Source organism: Cimex lectularius, unplaced genomic scaffold, assembly GCF_000648675.2.
Source record: "Cimex lectularius strain Harlan isolate CLEC.00 unplaced genomic scaffold, Clec_2.1 scaffold11, whole genome shotgun sequence".
In the NCBI taxonomy this organism is placed as follows: Eukaryota; Metazoa; Arthropoda; class Insecta; order Hemiptera; family Cimicidae; genus Cimex; species Cimex lectularius.
The window spans coordinates 1,017,754-1,036,051 of record NW_019392673.1 but is presented as its reverse complement, the minus strand read 5'-3'; the positions used below and the strand labels follow the sequence as shown (position 1 = coordinate 1,036,051).

General features: G+C 33.9%; 3 protein-coding genes across 5 annotated transcripts; 2 read left to right on the top strand and 1 right to left on the bottom strand.

Annotated features, from left to right (window-relative positions):
• The first annotated feature begins 2,137 nt into the window (after window positions 1-2,137).
• Window positions 2,138-3,224, top strand: LOC106669383. Its single transcript, XM_014398840.2, has 2 exons — window positions 2,138-2,338; window positions 2,412-3,224. The coding sequence occupies exon 2, from the start codon at window positions 2,429-2,431 to the stop codon at window positions 3,173-3,175; it is 747 nt and encodes a 248-aa protein (XP_014254326.1). The 5' UTR covers window positions 2,138-2,338; window positions 2,412-2,428; the 3' UTR covers window positions 3,176-3,224.
• Window positions 3,225-6,455: 3,231 nt separating this feature from the next.
• Window positions 6,456-12,263, top strand: LOC106669382 (Werner Syndrome-like exonuclease). 3 transcript variants are annotated; one of them, XM_014398837.2, is made up of 11 exons: window positions 6,456-6,923; window positions 7,169-7,251; window positions 10,579-10,732; window positions 10,810-10,895; window positions 10,955-11,087; window positions 11,150-11,271; window positions 11,343-11,475; window positions 11,543-11,628; window positions 11,699-11,840; window positions 12,030-12,128; window positions 12,185-12,263. In XM_014398837.2, exons 1-11 carry the CDS (start codon window positions 6,882-6,884, stop codon window positions 12,227-12,229), a joined length of 1,125 nt encoding a protein of 374 aa, XP_014254323.1. In that variant the 5' UTR covers window positions 6,456-6,881; the 3' UTR covers window positions 12,230-12,263. The 3 variants fall into 3 exon arrangements, with proteins under 3 accessions (XP_014254323.1, XP_014254325.1, XP_014254324.1); XM_014398838.2 differs by having other exon boundaries at window positions 6,457-6,923; window positions 10,594-10,732; XM_014398839.2 differs by lacking the exons at window positions 11,543-11,628; window positions 11,699-11,840.
• A 1,220-nt stretch (window positions 12,264-13,483) lies between these two features.
• On the bottom strand, window positions 13,484-18,238 carry LOC106669392 (selenide, water dikinase-like). Its single transcript, XM_014398851.2, has 9 exons — window positions 18,139-18,238; window positions 17,882-18,071; window positions 14,998-15,084; window positions 14,832-14,936; window positions 14,622-14,770; window positions 14,453-14,565; window positions 14,207-14,397; window positions 13,897-14,109; window positions 13,484-13,836 (listed from the first exon to the last, which is right to left on the bottom strand). Exons 2-9 carry the CDS (start codon window positions 17,931-17,933, stop codon window positions 13,658-13,660), a joined length of 1,089 nt encoding a protein of 362 aa, XP_014254337.1. The 5' UTR covers window positions 17,934-18,071; window positions 18,139-18,238; the 3' UTR covers window positions 13,484-13,657.
• Between the last annotated feature and the right edge of the window lie 60 nt (window positions 18,239-18,298).

Here is an 18,298-nt window from a genome sequence, read left to right as displayed (position 1 = left end):
GTTTTAGGTTTTGTATGTAATTTAAAAAAATAATACATGATATTTTATACATTATTATGGTTTTTTTTTAAATAAATTCATATTGTTTAATAAATTAATTTCCTCCCTTATCAAATGCATTGCTTGATTTATAAAGCTCAACTCCGCCCGCATTTGTCAAATCAAAATTATTTCTTCTGTAACTTTCACAAACTTCGGGTTTTTGCAGACTGGGGTGGGAGCTTGTATTGTCCATCTCATACAGAGTTGAGACTATCACGCCTATGTCGGACCTTTACCTTACAGGGATGAGCGCTGTCAAAACCATTGCGGCCACCCCTTAAAATTCCATCTTTGTACAATTTACAATAAATTACCAGCAGTCACCATGAATCACCCGTCTCAGTAGATAGCAGTCCAGGGTCAGACCTTGGTCTTATTCGTCCAGTCACTGAAGTTAGACTTCATGGGTTGTAAACACCTACGCATTAAATTTCTAAGCCTAAACTCAGTCACACTAACTTATATACTTATAAATATGTACATCTTTCCACACATACCATTCGCCTTTCTCTATATGCCATATGTAGTACAAGTAATTGTCCGTTGTCAACCTCACATGGCATATTATCGAGTTATTTCATCCAACATAACTTTCATAAAAAAACAGTTTTGTCTAGTATATAGATTAATGTCTTACTTAACAGGTCTATGATGCATACCAATTAAAACACATGATGATGGCATCAAGGGAGAATTTCTAAGTCCTCTTCTGTTCTCAATAATTATATATGACAGTTTGGTGATTTTCTAGCAATAATACTTTTAGATTTCCTTGTAGAAAATGGTTCTTTTAAAAAATACTAATATCAATACCACTTCTATATAATAAAGCACAAAAATGGGTGGTCAAGAGGCTAAAACCTTGTAAATTATTTTTCTTTTACTGCATTTTCAAAGCCTGGGCTTCCTCACCAGAATAACTGAAGTCCAAAAATTATTGACTTATAATCTTAGAAAATGCATTAATCTATAACAACTTGGTTGTTTTCATTTATCAAAAATCCCAACATTCAGCATGTCTGCACAACAGCCAGAGTAAAAATAAAAGCAAAAGGGTTTGGACTACAGCTGAACATTGCAGTCATTTTTGGATCCTAGATATTCTGAAGAGGAAGAAGCCCATTAGACTTCAAATTTAAAAAAAAAAAGGCCATTTGTGCCAGTTTTGAATTAAGGGCCCCTGGACTTGAACCCAGGACCTATGAAGCACCATGGTAGTGATGAACAGTGTGTCAACGCCTAAACTGTTGAGATCACCAGCGTCCTCATACTGTTCTTAGTCATGTAAAAAGCCATCATAGAAATAATTAAAAGGCTTGGTTGGTCTACAAGTCATACTAAAGTGTGGAACTCTTCCTCTCTGAAAACGGTATGATTTTTTTCACAAGTCACAGGTGACTATAGCCTCCCTTTTTCGCACTGCAACTTAAAATATTTACTGTGGTATTGACCCTGGAGAGTGCACTAACTATGCTTGAGGTAGTTGAGTGGTAACAGCACAATAATTTTTTTTTTACGAGGGTTCACAACAGCAGAGGTCATATAAACCCTCGGGGTGCCGGTATTTTCGAAAAAAGGCTCATTTGTAAGTATGTCGGGTTCGAATCCAGCGGCCCTGCATTCGAACCCGGGACTTTACCTTTCAGTGATGAACGCCATGTCAACGCTTAAACCGTTGCGGCCACCGACGCCCCCCTAGATTCAGATTATTCTTGAATAAAAAAGTGGTTGATACATCTGAACACTTTAAAATCCTAAAAATCATGCTCGCCTTAAAGCGATTTACAATTTTTTATTATTAGTATTTTAAAATAAAAGAGGGGCGTCGGTGGCCGTAATGGTTAAGTCGTGGACACGGCGTTCATCACTGTAAAGGTCCCAGGTTCGAATTCAGCAGCCCTGCATTCGAACCCGCCATTCTTACAAATGGGTTTAAGAAAAAACCGCATCCCTAGGATTCATATAACCCCGTAATTGAAATATTCTGTTTAAAATAATAATAAATTAAATAAAATAACACTTGAAAAATCAAGAGTTTCTACCTTGCATGAAATAGCAATTGTATTCTTTTTCTTCCATACATGTGAATCGATATATTTCTTTTTAAAGCATGTGTCTGTTAAATTTTGAAAGTATTGAGGTTCTAACGAAATTTTTGTCGTACTCATGTATTTTATACTTCGAAAGTCCTGCTAGTCTGAAACTAGCAAAATAAATCTCTTTTCAAACTTGTTTTTAACGGTTAAAGTGTAACATTTCCTAGCCCAATGAAAAATCATCTTTGCAGCGTAACAAAGTAGAGTACAACCAATTGCCTTATGCCAATATTGAAACACAATATTCAAACTTTTATCATCTGTATATTACAGTTTTTACGGACTCCTTGATGGCTCGAAAAAACGATGCCGCTTTATTGCAATATTTCTACTCGAATCAAATCCTTAAAGGTATGAAGCACCCGGAAGTGGTGAGCGAATCCTTTTCCCTCGTCGCGAACCTTTTGGATCTGATCTCAGAGATTAGAGAGAGCATCGACTCTGTCTTGTTTCAAGATCTGCGGAAAATGGTGAGCAAGCGTCCCAAGGATTTGGCCGCAGCATCCAGGAAGATAATCAGCGAAGCCATAGAGACGAAAGGAGTCGAAGAATGTTCGGTCGTTTACAAAAGGGCAAAGCAAAACATATCGGTGAACAACAGGGCTACGGCCGCTCACGTCGTATTCGCCTGGAGCGTCGTCGAAAGCATCGTGAGCCTCGCCTCTGAGACGGCCGCGAGGCTCACACTTTTCGAAAACGATGGCAAGACGTACATCAAAAAGGGTTCTTTGAAAGAAAACAACGACTTTTGTTTTTTCGGAAGAAGCGCGGAAATCGAAGACCTGACCGAACTTTTTCTACTGGAAGAAAGCGTATTTCTCAACTCTAGAGGCGGTCACAAAGAAACTACTGCTGCTGCGAATATAGTAGTCGGATTCGTTCTACGCGAAGCGGAAATACATTTGAAAAGCCGAGCTCTCGACGCCCATGAAAAATTCGCCTTCCTCGACGAACCCGTACTTAAGCATTCCGTACGTAAATCTTGCCGGTCGGAGAAAAAAGAGACAAAAAACGGAATACTTAAAATCGGAATCTAAACGGAAATTCGCGAAACCCCTTCCTACAAATAGCCGAAAGAAAAAAAAATTTCAAAAAGGAAAAAATATTTTGTATCGAATTTAACAACTGATGCAAAGAACAAAACCACCGCATGCCTCAATATGGCTACAGATTTTTACTACAAATATTAAAATTTATTATTATCACATAGAGTTGCATTGTATTTTAATTATTGCTGGGTAATTATTGTCCTTGCACAAACTAAGACATAAAATTTTCCTTCCTTTCACAGCCGGAATCGTCAGTATTTAGTTGAGTAATTTAAGAGAGATGAGAATGCAAAAACGAATCTTTTTGACAAAATATACAAGAAGAGGATGACATTGTCCAAGATGTATTAGTGAACTTATTATTCGAAATGGAGGATTTGGGTACCAGGCATCTGCGTTATGCCGAATCAGCGCATATTCAGAACCTGGATTAGCCAAACCGACGATCAGTTTTATGTTTCCCACCCTATTCACTTTGTTCATCTATGATTTTTATTTATTACTGCCTCTTATTCCATGGTTTTATTTCTTCCCCAAATGTGATTATTTTTTATTTCCAATGAAAGCTAAAGTTGCATAGAGCTAAATATTACGTTATTTTCACCACGTGCCTTAAAAAGCTAGAGAAGAGACAAATATTTAGGGCTACGTTTATTACTTAAAGCCATCATAGAAATAATTAAAATAATACAAATACATCGCGGTTATTGTTGGTCTGCGAGTCTGTGAATTTCGGTAAGAAACTCTTCCTCACTGAAGATAGCGAAAGATTTTTTTTTTCAGGGGGTCACTGGTTACTATAGTCTCCCTTTCCTCCACCGTAAGCTAAAACATTTATTGAGGAATTGACCCTTTTTTATTTCCAAACCCCGGAAAGGGCACTACCATTAAGTTGAGCATTTATTGTGGTAATTGGAATGATCAATGAGGAGTATATTAATAAAAACTTCTTTCAACCAATTATTCATTTTAGAGTAAGGTCTTGATTGAGATGAAAAAGTTAGTGTCACGAGCGGGATTCGAACCCACGGCCTTCGGCCGAAAGTCGTGGGTTCGAATTCCGCTCGTGACATTAACTTTTTCATCTCAATCAAGACCTTGCATAAAATGAATAATTGATTGAAAGGAGTAATTTGCTCAATTAGACCACTAAACATACATGGATTAATAATAATAACGATCTTTACTGTTTCAATACAATAAACAGCAACAACACAAATCATCGTAAGATTTACTCATAGTCGAAAGACCGCAATAACACGTGAAAATAGAAATATAATAATATAACAATAAAATTAAATAAATTGAGAATAGATTACAAATTATATAGGAAAGAAAAAAGTAGTGCTGACAGTATATTTCTAATTTTTGATCAAATATCAAATAATAATATGTACTTTAGTTATTTTTCTACTTGATAATTGGACACTTCAACCAGCATAAACCACCATGTTTGGAAAAAATAATTTCTAAACCAATCTTTTTCCGTTAAAGTAATCCAGAAAATCTTGCTGTTGTTTGATTTTTTTAAATTAATAGCTCTAAATTCTCCTAAAATGAGATTATACTTTAGTCGTACTTATTTAAGTTATTCAAAGAGAACCTTGTCCTAGACAACTGAAAATGACATGGTGAAGAGCACACCCGGTTTTTACGACCTCAAAGGTTTTCTTTCATAGGTCCAGTTATCACTAATCATCATCTATGATTTTTATTAATTATTGCCATGATGGTTTTATTTTCTCCGCAGATGTGATTATTTTTTTTTTTTTTATTATTTACAGAGAAAGCTAAAGAACTAAATGTTAGGTTATTTTCTCCACGTGCCGTAAAAAAGTCTAGAAGCAAAAATTAAATATTTTGGACTACATTTATTACTTAAAGCCATCATATAAATAATTTTTTGCAGTAAGAGGTCGTATCAACCCCCGGACTGCCGGTGATTTTGATTGTTGCCGCAAGTCAACTGAGACCTTTTTCTTATAGTGATTAGTGACGTGAGAATGCCTATCTAGTATCTGTATGTGTCTGTGAGTTCTTCACAAACACTTCTCACTGAAGATGGCGTAAAGATTTTTTTTCATGGAGTCACTGGTGACTATAGTCTTCCTGAGAGCTGAAATAATTGAGGAATTGGCCCTTTTTTTAATTCTAAACCCCGGAAAGTGCTCTCCCTTAAAAACAAAACGTCAAGAATACAATTCTAGCTTATTCTTCGACCTCCTCCTTTGGTATGTCTATCAGACTTGTTTTACTCGTTGGTTATGCTTTATAAGTGAGTCGGCTAATTAAAACAGGGCTCGGACTAGCAGTACTCTACTGTACTTTGATTTTGAACTTCAGATCCATCATTGAGCAGAACTGATAGCTCTTTGGCTATCTAACTTGATAGGTGTTTAGTTTTGTATCATATATTTAGATTAAACTGAGACATTCAGCCTGCACTTAGTTTTTCGTTTTCAGGCCAAATACCTTCTAGTATATGAAAATAGAGCTTTAGGGCTTCTTTGACAAAGAAAAGTTTTATCCATTCCAGCTCTGCTTACATAAGTTTTTTAAAACTGATATAACCTGCTTAAATTGTAAGAGAATTGTATAAAATCTCATCATTTTTTAGGACATTCTTCTCAACTTTCCTCACAGAATGGATCCAGATGAACTCTAGGGGCGTTAGACACCTTAAACTTATACTAAAACAACCCTCACCAAGACTGGCAAACTCACTGCTACAGTTGGAGAGGGCCAGACTCAGAGGAGCGATAGGACTATTAACCAGTCACAGGCATCTGAGAAAACACCTTCACAACATGGGCATATATAAACGTTGATCCTATTAGCAGATTATGTAATGAGGAGGACGAAACAGCCATCCATATTATCTTCGAATGCGAAGCAAGGGCTCAACGTAGACATAACCTTATAGAAACTAGGGAATGAAATTTGAGCAATGACCTGATACTTCTGAAAAGAAGGATTGAGTCGATTGCACTGAACTAGGGAACTAGGAAGGTACAATACGCCAGAAAGCTGCAGTGCACTTCTTAGAATCCTCACAATCATCTCTACTTTCCCTATGCCATGCATTTACATGTCTACCTCAAGCAATACATAATTGGCTTTGCAGGTTCATGTACCCAAAGTACACTGGAGTTCGTAATTTATTGGATGTTAACCCAGCCTGAATTATTTTGGTGAGATCCAATAGAATACGCCGCTATTTTCTAGCAATTCCTTATTTTATTGTGTACATGTAGATTTAAATTTTAAATTCAGCAACCAGCGTGCGTGACAAATATTTAGTTGAAAATTTGATTTTAGCAGTTATCCTCTGGGAATAAAATTCAAATTGTAGTTATAAATTCCAGTAAGCCCTGCAAATAATGCTTTATGGAGTAACAAGACTATTTTGGCAAGACCCTTCCAAATGAAGTCAATGACATCAGGATCACTGCACTCCAGGAGAATTTTCGTTCCTCGTCCTATTTTCTTTTAAGAGATTAGTCAGTTTTTGATTTAAACCCAGGCTTTATTTACGTATCTCGTGGAAATTCTGATGATTCAGCTGGTTTAATGGCTTGTCAGCAATTTCGTCAAAAGGGATTTTTTTGTTCTGTAGACACTCACACTAGACGGCACTTACTGGCCATCGCAGTCTAGTGCATTTGACGGTTTGACCACTATTAGAAAGTGAACCATGGATAAAAGTCTAAGCTTACCGGAATGGATGTTGAAAGTGGTAAGTTTCCAGTACGTTTTGATATCAAATTTTTATCCGTTTTGACCACCTTGCCTTTTGTGAGGTAATACCTCTTTTAGGTTAAAATTCTAAATTTACTTACCCCTTTTATTAGTATTGAAACCTTCAGAATACTTAATTAAGGTTATCGGTATATTTGATAAAGATAAAAAAAAAGGTCAAAACAGCTTGTCTTAAAAAAATACCACCGTGTCACTAAATTTATCTTTTTTCATCATTTTCAGAAGGCAAAATCCGAAGAAGAAAATAGTTTAATATCATCTCAAACTGAAATTTATCATATAGCATCTGAAAGTGAACAAATTCTGTAAGTGTGGTGTTTATTTTCTTGCAGCATGTTCTGTATAATGTCCTTTCTTAGGCCATGGTATCAGTAGGTGTGTGTAACTCGACTTCATCAGAACTGTTTTTATTCATTAGAACTCAGTGGTTTCACTAGGTGCGTATTCTGACTATAGGCATACCCCTGGTCTTTAACAAAGATGGAATACGATAAGTATTTTTTGGAAAATCCGCTGTTAAAAGTTTTAGTTTTTGAATTTTTTACTGTATAGATTAAAAAGGAGTGTACCGTATGCTTTTTCAAGATCTTTCGAGTCGCTCGTAAAATTTTTACAAATATTTTAGAATGAGAGCTATAACAAAGTTAAAAATATAATTATAGACCAATATATAGAATATCAAAACTATCAACTGTAAACGTGATATTTGCTTCATTTGATTGTTCCGATGGACTTGTCAGAAACATTGTTCATAAGAACACGCATCCACTTTAACCAAAGCCTTACTGTACAAACACAATATTGGTCAAAAGTGATCAAACATTTTAATTTTGCTTATATATGTACATCATGTTTATGGTGGTCAGTGGTCCATATTATGGATTATTGTTAACTTTATTGATTAAAAAACTACATTATAGTTTAGATGTATTATTTGGAAAACAAATTGCTGTTCTGATTCAACAAGCTCATCCAAGTACAGATTCTAATGTATTATTTGATTGTGAAATCTGACAGCCAGGTCAGATAGAGAGTGTGCATGTGTTTTGACCATAGAATCAGCAATTTAAATCACAATCAGATGAGATGTGTGCATTCAGCCAGAGCCCAACCCACTGGCCTACTACATGGTTTTTTATCAATCCAAAAACTAAATTGTTATTTCTCAGCCATCTGATTTACGTGGGTTTTGAGTTTTGACACTTTGAAAGCTTAGAAGAATCAATTTTACATCTAGACTACCTGATTCAATTTATTAAGCATTAGTACCCTGATTATCAATCAAATAACTTAATTTCAAGAAGTTTGAATGTAGTTACCCCCACAATTATACATCAAAATTGGCTCAGTAATATATTATTTTAAATTTAAAGTGTAAGTGGGGCTTACACTCTACATGCTTATTGCTAAATGATAGGAGAACCTTTAGCGGTCACGCTTAATTATTCTTTGGAGGGAACGTAGGGGTTCAAAATACAACTAACCAGAAAATAGGGTTCAGAAACATTTATTTCTACACTGGACCATCTTAACATTGTAAAAAACAAACAAGTCAAGTCAGCCAAAACTCTAGCTCTGAGCATGAGCTTATTTTCAAGAGGACTTACCCAAACACCAGTTTCACATCTTTCAGGATTTTTCTGCAGCTTCCTGGATCTTTAACAGTCGACTCTATTCGAATTTTCATAATGGCTAGGTCCTAGCTGGCTGAGTCTCCAACTGAGTATGGCTATTTGACTGAGTCTTCCACTCGACTGTGGTTGCTGAGCTCTCACTAAGCTCCCGATTCCGGCTGACTGAATACTCCTGGCTCTGACTGAATCCGTCCTTATGTTTGCTGCTTCCAAAATACTCAATAGTCCTGCATCAGGCTCTTTGACAGTTGACTCTATTTGACTCGTCTTGGCCCTGGACAGTTGATGTCATGTCTCAGCCGCTGCCTTCAAATGTCCCTGTGTCACCGACTGACTATCTTTGCTTTTCAAATCATCTCCTTTTGTATCAATTTTCCACAAGGGTGGAGGAGGAATGGAAAACAAAAAATGTTGGCCAGATGGCCAACTCCCTTCTTTCATGGTCATGATTTGATCGGCTGTGTAACAACTAGTAATTTTTAGGAGTTTGCATTAGTCCCTTGCAGCAAAGCGGTGTACAAAGCCCTTCTCGGACCCAAATTTATGGTGTCCCTCAACTTGAAGAACTATGTCTGAGACCTTCTCACACTAAATAACTTCGACATTTTTTATTTATTGAGCGCTATTCATCCGTCTCGTTTCTATGCCTTCTAAGTTTGTGAACACCCAAAACATTTTTCTAATGGTGTGGAAATTAAGATGTGCTCCATCTTTACAAAAAGAAAATCAAAGTTTATCACTGAGCTTATGCAAGAATGTCAAAATCTAACTGGTGTCAAAAAATGTATATTTGTCTATAAATTTTATATTCTGTCAACATTTTGTAAACTCAACTGTACAACAGATATTAATAGGTTGTGGATATTGTGGTAGCATTAATGTAAGCTTGAGTTCATATATAAAACAACGGAAAATATTGTGTGGATGAGGTAGATTTCTGTCACCAATTAAAATAAAACATGAATCAAAGTTGTTTTTTTTTTAATTATTTAATTTATAATATTTATTTACAAGTTAATTTTAGTTATGAATAAGTTTAACCCCTCGAATTTTATATTTGTGAAAAACAGTCTGTTGCTCCTTTAGATAAGATTAATGTAGGAACCAGCTCCTTTACAACCTGGCACCGCGGCCAGTTTTGGTCTATTGTGCATCTCCATTGTTGTCTAGAGTTCCTAATTAAGCTTAAAACTTTCTACCAGCTTCCAAAGTTTTTTCAAGCACCATGTGTATCCTTCAGACCAGGGCTTTTCCTCTCCCAGGAGGAATCTCAGCCTGTATATAAGCTTATCTTATATAAGATAAATAAGATGCAGTAATAATTGAAGAACTTCCTAAAATCTTCCCAAAGTTATTTATAAAGAATGGTGTATCTGCCTCTTGTGTCATATTGCTTTATTAATTGGATGAACTCACATTATTCTATTCTTATTGTTTTTGCCTAATTAAATACCAAAGTGCTACAGCTTCTAATTAGTCCATTATATAAATATGGACCTAAAACCTTTTTAAGAGGTCCAGAGAGTCGCCTGGATTCTCTTTGTATCTCATACCACCACTATTTGAACCGGACTTTAGTAGTCTGGCAATTATTCTTGTCCTTACCCGTCCTAGATTTAGTAGTTCTGCCATTAATATCTGTGATGGTTCTTTGATGAACTTTTTTTGCATACCTCTCCCCTGGGCTACATTCCCATCGAATGGATGACATTTTCTGATAGGAACATGTTTTTGGCAATTTGGTATGCCATAAAAGGATTCAGGGGCAATAGGTATCGTCATCGAACTTTCCTAGGGCAATTTATTTGTAAATATATGGCATAATATGTGTGTGAAGGGGGGAAAGATTGTTCTCTATTAATTTAGGATTACTATGCCATTGTTGAATAATTCTTCATTAATTACCAGTCATTTACAATAAAATTACTTTTTGTTGTTGTATATGTGTCCACAAGTTTTAGTTATTGTCTAATTGGACAAAATTTAAATAAATTCTAGTTCAACATTTTTCAGGGAACTTTTAGATCGTTTTGAAGGTGATTATAAAATAATAAGCCTCGATTTGGATTGGCCTTCTAAGATATCAAATGTTTTAGCCAAATCCACCAGAATGCATTTATGCATAGGAAGCAGTGCTTGTTTAGTATTTTCGGTGAGAATATTAAAATAATTTTAAATCAATTTATCTCGTGCATTTATTTCTTGATAAATACTTAATTTTTTTTACAGATAAAAAACATTACATCACTCCCCATTGCATTTCTTTCTGTATTGAAACATCCTAAAGTAAAACTCATAGGAAATAATATAGTTAAGTAGGTTCAAGTTTTTTTTTTTTTTTTTTTTTAAAGCTTTGAGATGTGTCTTTTTTCAGCGATCTCTTAAAATTAAAGCAGGATTTTAACATTGATGTTGAACATATTTTAAATAAAAATATACAGCTGACGAATTGGGATAGAGAATCTTTATCGTGTAAACACAACTGGTCCCTGGATAATAATCTCAGTGTAAATTTCATATTTCAATATTGCCCCAATGTTTAAATAGTCATTTTTCATTTTGTGTTTAGATTACTGTGGACCATGAACCAAAAATTCCTGATGATGTTGAGAATGAAATCATGACGTATGGTGGTAAAATTATATTTTGCAACAACTTTTATGATTGTGCGATAGCTTCAGAGAAACTCTTGTAAATTGATTTGTTTTAATTTATTAGGGTTGTAATTATACAATTTTGATATATTTTATTTATCTTTTTAGAAACATGGCTGAGGAAAAGGAAAAGTTTGTAATAGGTTTTGACTTAGAATGGCCTTTTTCACGTTACACTGGAAGAGGGAAAGTAGCTCTGATGCAATTATGCCCTAACCCCGATGAATGCTTTTTATTTCATGTAAGCGTTCTCAAAAGTATATGTCTAAAAATTATAATCAAACCCATTATTTTCTGATATTTTGTAGGTCTCTGAGTTTACAAGTTTGCCTAAGGCTTTGGTAATTTTTTTAAAACGGAAAAATGTCTTTTTGACCGGGGTCAATATAAAACAGTTTGTCTACTTGCCTATTGTGTCTCTAAATAGAGAGGAAAAGGTTTAAAAAAACCCAAATATTTTTCAGCGATTTGAAGAAATTGGGGACCGATTTCAAATTTGATGTAACTTCAATTATCGAGAATAATCTGATTGAATTAAACACATTTGCAAATCAAACTTTAAAATGTTCACAAAATTGGAGCTTAGCAAGGCTGGTTTTGCATTTGGTAAGACTTTATACAAAATTAAAATTCGATGGGATAAACAGTCAATTCAAATTTCTTGTATTATTATGAATAATAAATATTTATTATATAAGAGAATTTTCCCCTTAAAATATTCTTTTTACATATTTTTTATTTAAAAAGTATTAAATTTTAATTTCTTGTACTACTTATTAATTAGTTTTTTTACAGCTAAATCAAACTCTGTTAAAAACATCAGTTCGTACCAGCAACTGGGCAAGCAGACAACTGACAAAAGAGCAGATATCGTATGCTGCAACTGATGCTTATGTAAGAAAATTGTTATGCAAAAAAATTATAAAATTTTAACTTATATTCATTTCCAGGCATCCTTCTTATGCTATAAAACTCTTCAAGATAAATTAAGATGATTAATCAAATAGGTGTTGCACACCTTGGCATGATGAATTACATTAAATCTTGCATACTCCAGAAAACAATTGCCGAATCGATACTCTCAAAAACTTGCCCGTGGCCTGGAGGAGCCCTCCTTCTTCTAGAGCATCCGCCTGTTTATACTGTTGGAATCAGAACGAAAGGGTATACATCCCAAGACGAGGAGAGGTTAAGCGCACTGGGAGCAGATTTTTACAAAATTAATCGCGGCGGTTTAATTACTTTCCACGGACCGGGTCAATTGGTAGTGTATCCAATTATAAATTTAAAACTGTGGAAACCAAGTGTTCGGTGGTACATAGAAAATCTCGAAGAGACTGTAATAAACGTCTGTTCCGATTTATCTGTGAAAGCGAGCAGGTTGAAGCCTTATCCTGGAATATGGGTCCAAGAAAACAAAATATGCGCCATAGGTGTACGCCTGAGTCGTTACATTACGAACCACGGTTTAGCTTTAAACTGTAACGTCAATTTGAATTGGTTTAATCACATTGTGCCTTGTGGGATTGAAGAAAAAGGGGTTACCTCATTGAGCAAAGAACTGGACAAAGATGTTAAAGTAGAAAATGTTGTACCTGTCTTTTTAGATCAATTTAAAAAACAATTTAATTGTAATTTTATACATGTGAAAGAGGAAGAGTTTAATCAACCTCTTTTCCACACTCAAAAATATAATTGTTAGTAATTTTTTATAATTAATTTATTAAATTTTGTTACTTGTTCAAATATTGATAATAGAAAAAAATTAGAATTTATATCAATATCAGCCTGAATTATCCTACTGCCTTTTTCCTTAGTGAATTTAATTTTGTTTAATTAATAAAGAAGAGCATCAGCACTCAACATGACTCAGCAATTACACATCTGCACAGAAAACACACATTTCGAGCCCTGAAGATGATCTCAATAAAGGTCGAAACGTTGGCACAATAAAGAAAATATTTTTCTAAACCTACATCATACCAGACCGCATCTCACAATCTCTAAATAATCATTAATTAACTAAAATTTTCTCCACTCTTTACTTATTACCCTTTCTAACTAGTTTTTTAAAATTTTCAAAGCTGGCCCGAATTCAATTTTTTTTATATACCTTTATTTCAGTTTTTAATGTGGTTAGTTAAAGTACTTTTTTCTTCATTTATCTTTAACCCTGTATTTTTCCCGCTTCATTTAATCAAATATGATCAGGTGCCATTCATAAGGGAATTTCATTGATTAATCTGCAATATGTTAAAATATACCTTTAATTATTTATAACAAATACATAAAAACCATTTAACTTTGTGAAAACCATTGTCCAAACAACAACTCCAGTGAGCTTTCCTTGTTTAGAGTCATAAAATCACAAACTTGAAATGGAATTTTTATAAGTTTTATTTTCTTTTAAATGATACCACAGCTTAAGTATCGACGTAGTTTTCTTTTGGAAAAGCCTCTATTAGCTCAGGGGAGTTAATTTCAGCTGTTCTACCACCTCCTTGCACTTCTCCGATAATCCATGCATCATAGCCTTCAACATTTTTTATATCCTTGCAGAACTGAGCAGCGTGTTCTGGTTTGAAGCATATCAAAAGACCTCCTACAAAAAAATAACATAATAAAGTCAATGTTGAAATTACAATAAGTATTTTGTTTAAACCTGAGGTTTCAATGCCTCTGCCCGTCAGCAATTGAAATCGGTCGTTAACGGCTTTATTGACATCAGCCATATGAGCAATAATGGGGAGTTTTTGTATACAGAATGTTACATCATTTTTTTGATGTCGGGCTAAGTTTTCTGCATGTCCGAGCAGCCCAAATCCCGTAATATCTGTGGCTGCATGTGCATCATAGACTTTCATAAGCTCCGCAGCTAAAATAAAAATGACAAAATCGCTTGTGAACAATAAATATTAGTATGATAGTAGGATGTTAAGCCAACAAGAATTACTTTATAGCATGTAATGTACCTATTTTGTTCAAGCGTGCCATTGAATCGACAGCTTGAAAGTAAGCGATTTTCATGTCCTGTTCGGAAATAACGTGTTTAATGTTATTCCATTTTTCAGGATCTTTAAGCCAAGGATAAGCGAATGTAGCAGTTTGCGTTCCTAAAGGTTTAGTCAATACCAAAACATCACCTGGTTGTGCATTGTCAGGGCTAAAATTGTATAAATGTCATACAAGTTTTATAAGAAAGTTATTTTTTCAATTACACAACGACATCAACAGATCTGCATATTGTTGTAGCGACACCGCCAATAACACACCACGGGTTGTAATTGGTGTCTCCTCCTCTTACAAAACATCCAGCTTCTTTGGCGGCATCCTGTTTAAGTTAACAAAGTATATATTTATTTTTCAAAATTCTTATTTAAATAATACCTTGAATCCTCCCATCATTAGAGTGTAAATGGCAGTTTGTTCTGAATCATTCATTTCAGTTGAAACGCCGACTAACATTAACATGTTATCACAATCCGTCACTCCCATGGCGTACAGATCACTTAGAACATTAGCACAAGCAATCTTCCCTGTAATGAACAATATTAAAAAATTATTATCATAGTAAACTTATCAAAATAAAATCAATACCCATAATGTAAGGATCGTCAATCAAAGGATATAAGAAATCTGTAGTCTGAATAAGAAAGAGAGATCCATTTTTTATTGGTATCATCGCTGAGTCAAGGCCGATTCCTAAAATTTGATCAAATTTAGTATTTTTTATTTTGTAAAGAATTTGGAATATCTTTATTACCTACTACAGGAGAACTACAAGAATGGCTATCTTTGGAACTATCATTTGACAATTGAGGATTTTCATGATCTGTATTTGTGGATAAACCTAAATTTAAAACAAAAAGTGTAATAGACTTGCAAATATGTGGAAATATAAATAAAATGTTAGCTCTAAAAATATATTTTTAACAACAAACAAAAACTTCATTTTTTACATAAGAAAATTATATATAATATTGTTTTTACTGCTGAATGAACATAACATTATGACACACTAAATTATTTAAAATAATTTTTTTCCTTTTATTAATAATATTGTGTGGTATTTAGTGATCGTTAGACAATGATTATTCAGAGATCATGAGATATGGTCTGGTGTGACGTAGGTTTTAGAAAAACATTTTCTTTATCGTGCCAACGTTTTGATCTTTATTGAGATCATCTTCAGGGCCTGGGATTTATAAACATTGTTTAAATTTTATAAAAACACGTAGGATGTGAAACAATTGAATTTATACAAAGCTAGAAAATTTTAGATTTTAAAAATGAATTAGTACAGTGCTAGAAAATTTTAGATTAAAAAAAATGAATTTATATAATGATAGAACATTTTAGATTTAAAAAGAATGAATTTATACAATGATAGAAAATTTTAGATTCAATCAAAGTATTTGTACTCAATCAAAGTGTTTGTTTTCCCTGTAGTTAGGTTTATGTGTTTTTATAGATCTGTACAGTTTTGGGGGCATTGGAGAATTGTTTTGAAGTGATTTGTAGGTGTATTTCAATTTCTTTTTGTTTCTTGGAGGATTTTGTTTGATTTTTGATGAGAGAAAGGGTAGGGTCTGATTTGATTGTGCTGTATGTGTTTGTGTCGTTGATAATTTTGTTAATTTTTCCTTGTACTCTTTTTTGCTGATTGCTACTGTTTATTTTGTTTTATCAGCAGAAAGAATGAGTATGTCAGGATTATTTTTGAGATTTTTTTTTTGTTTTGGTGTATGTTTGTTGTGATGTTGTGTTGACTTGTACTACACGGAAGACAAACACTTTGAGTGAGTACAAATACTTTGATTGAATCTAAAATTTTCTAGCATTGTATAAATTCATTCTTTTTTAAATCTAAAATTTTCTATCATCATATATTTTTTTTTTTATCTAAAATTTTCTAGCATTGTATAAATTCAATTTTTTCACATCCTACATGTATTTGTAAAATTTAAACGATGCTTATAAATCCCAGGCCCTGAAGATGATCTCAATAAAGATCGAAATGTTGGCACGATAAAGAAAATGTTTTTCTAAAACCTACGTTACACCAGACCACATCTCACGATCTCCGAACAATCTTTAATAATAATAATAAAACTTTATTAAAACCTTATGCCGTCTGCTGAGTTTGTTGCTACTTTTTCAAAAATGTAAGAACTATATAAAGTTGAAAATCTAAAATGTAAAGTGCTCCTAATTAGAGAATTTTCACAGATTAACTTTTTAAATAATTCATTATACCTAAACAGCAAAGCAGGGATTATTTAAAACAAATACGATGCAGGGTCGCTTACATATATGATAACCACTCTCTCACTCTCCATGCCTTTCAGACGTACTTAATTAAGCGATGATCATCAGTCTGTCCACTAGAAATGACACAATTTCTTCCCTCAGAAAGTTTTTTTCTTGCCGAAATACGGGGCTCTTACTTCCCTGAGTTGTGGACATATCCAAGAAATGATAAGAATCCAAGAAACATTTTTTTAAAAAAAGATGGTACGAATTCTCTCTTATATTTAAATTACAGAGCAAGCACATTTCAAAATTTGAGTCCTTTTGTTAGGTATGGTTTGTAATTCAGATAGAGAAATTCATCCTGGAGATTAATAAACCATCTTAACTCACCCAGGTTCTCTTGGACCACTGGTTTTTGATGAACTTTATATTCTGTCATAATTATTAAACAATGAAAATTGATCCAAAGTTCGTTCGATACACTCTTCTCAATAAACAGTACCTATTTTAAATGGGAGCAGTGATAAATGATCACCCCATAATTACATAATATTTTTGGGACCTCTCTTTGAATCAAAAGGTTTCTAATACTTGAAGCACAATAATTTTGAGAAATATCAATTTGGAAGAGATAGAGATGTTAAACAGTATTTTATGTGAAGTGAGAGATTAAATGAAAATAGCGGAAAAAAGGCAATTTCAATGGCCAATATAAAGTTTGAGGTAGCCAATGGTAAAACCCATTGCTGTTGGGAAAATAAATCGCATTATCACTAGTGATGATTTATATGATGACACAATGATGATAATCTTGACTTCCAATCAGCGTGCTTATTTGAAACAATTTCAACCAAAACTGCCGAGAGATCTTGGCTGGCATGTTCCAGCTTTCTTTTGTTAGTTGTAAGTGACCTTACTGGAATTTTTAATACCAACTCTGTGCATACAAATCACCATGTCTTTTCCCGCATTCCTAGTTTTGATCCATAACCAAGAACAACCTAACATGTGATTTTTTGGAGCCATCAGTGTACCACTAAAGCATCGTTACATTGGTTTAGTTCAAGGAATTTTTGTTTGAACTCTAATGGGTTTGTTTCCTGTTTTCGGGTGGAGAAAAATCAAATTTAACTTCTGTAAGTAGCCAGGGAGGGGTTAGGGGCTGGTTTTTTTAAATATTTTTTATTTGATCTGGATCTATATTGGATTGTAAAAGATATTCATTGGTATGTATTTTTTTAATAAATACTGAATTGATTAAAATCCATTTGCAAACAAATGAAAAAACGCACTTTTCTCTAAACGTCGGTATTGTAGGTAATTCTTCTACAAGGTACCAAATTTCAAATGTTACCTTAATAAATTGAATTACATAATAGATGAAAACTACTGACTATGTTCGTCACTTCTAGCTGGGTTTGTTACAAGCCCCTCCAAAAGTTTCATAAGAACCTTTTGTGGGACTTTACAGCCTCACCCTCTGAGACCGGCGTAGCTGGTGAGTTTGAAGTTCTGCGGAAGACTCCTGTAATAGGGATAAAGTTCCTTTGGAATGGGCTTTCCTGTCTCAGGAGGCTCCATGTCCTGTTTATCAAAAAAAAAGTTTCATTAGTATAGATTATAATTTTTGTAATATTCTAGACAGGCATACTTGAAAGTTTCTTCTGTGGAACCTATAAACTTAAGACAGAAAACTAGACTACTTGGCAGGATCAGACAGTTTTGGTGTAACCTCAACTGTAAAAAAAAATAACCTTTGAAAGATTGATAACCTCAACCTGATTGATGTTGTAATGTATAACAAGGGTAAA

Coding starts and splice junctions, on each gene's coding strand:
- LOC106669383 (XM_014398840.2), top strand. CDS start 2,429: ATGGCTCGAAAAAACGATGCCGCTTTATTGCAATATTTCTACTCGAAT.
- LOC106669382 (XM_014398837.2), top strand. CDS start 6,882: ATGGATAAAAGTCTAAGCTTACCGGAATGGATGTTGAAAGTG. Junction 11,088..11,149: donor CCCTGGATAATAATCTCAGT/GTAAATTTCATA, acceptor TTTTGTGTTTAG/ATTACTGTGGACCATGAACC. Junction 11,841..12,029: donor CAAGGCTGGTTTTGCATTTG/GTAAGACTTTAT, acceptor GTTTTTTTACAG/CTAAATCAAACTCTGTTAAA.
- LOC106669392 (XM_014398851.2), bottom strand. CDS start 17,933: ATGAAACTTTTGGAGGGGCTTGTAACAAACCCAGCTAGAAGTGACGAA. Junction 14,771..14,831: donor TGACGATCCTTACATTATGG/GTATTGATTTTA, acceptor TGTTCATTACAG/GGAAGATTGCTTGTGCTAAT. Junction 14,566..14,621: donor TAATGATGGGAGGATTCAAG/GTATTATTTAAA, acceptor TAACTTAAACAG/GATGCCGCCAAAGAAGCTGG.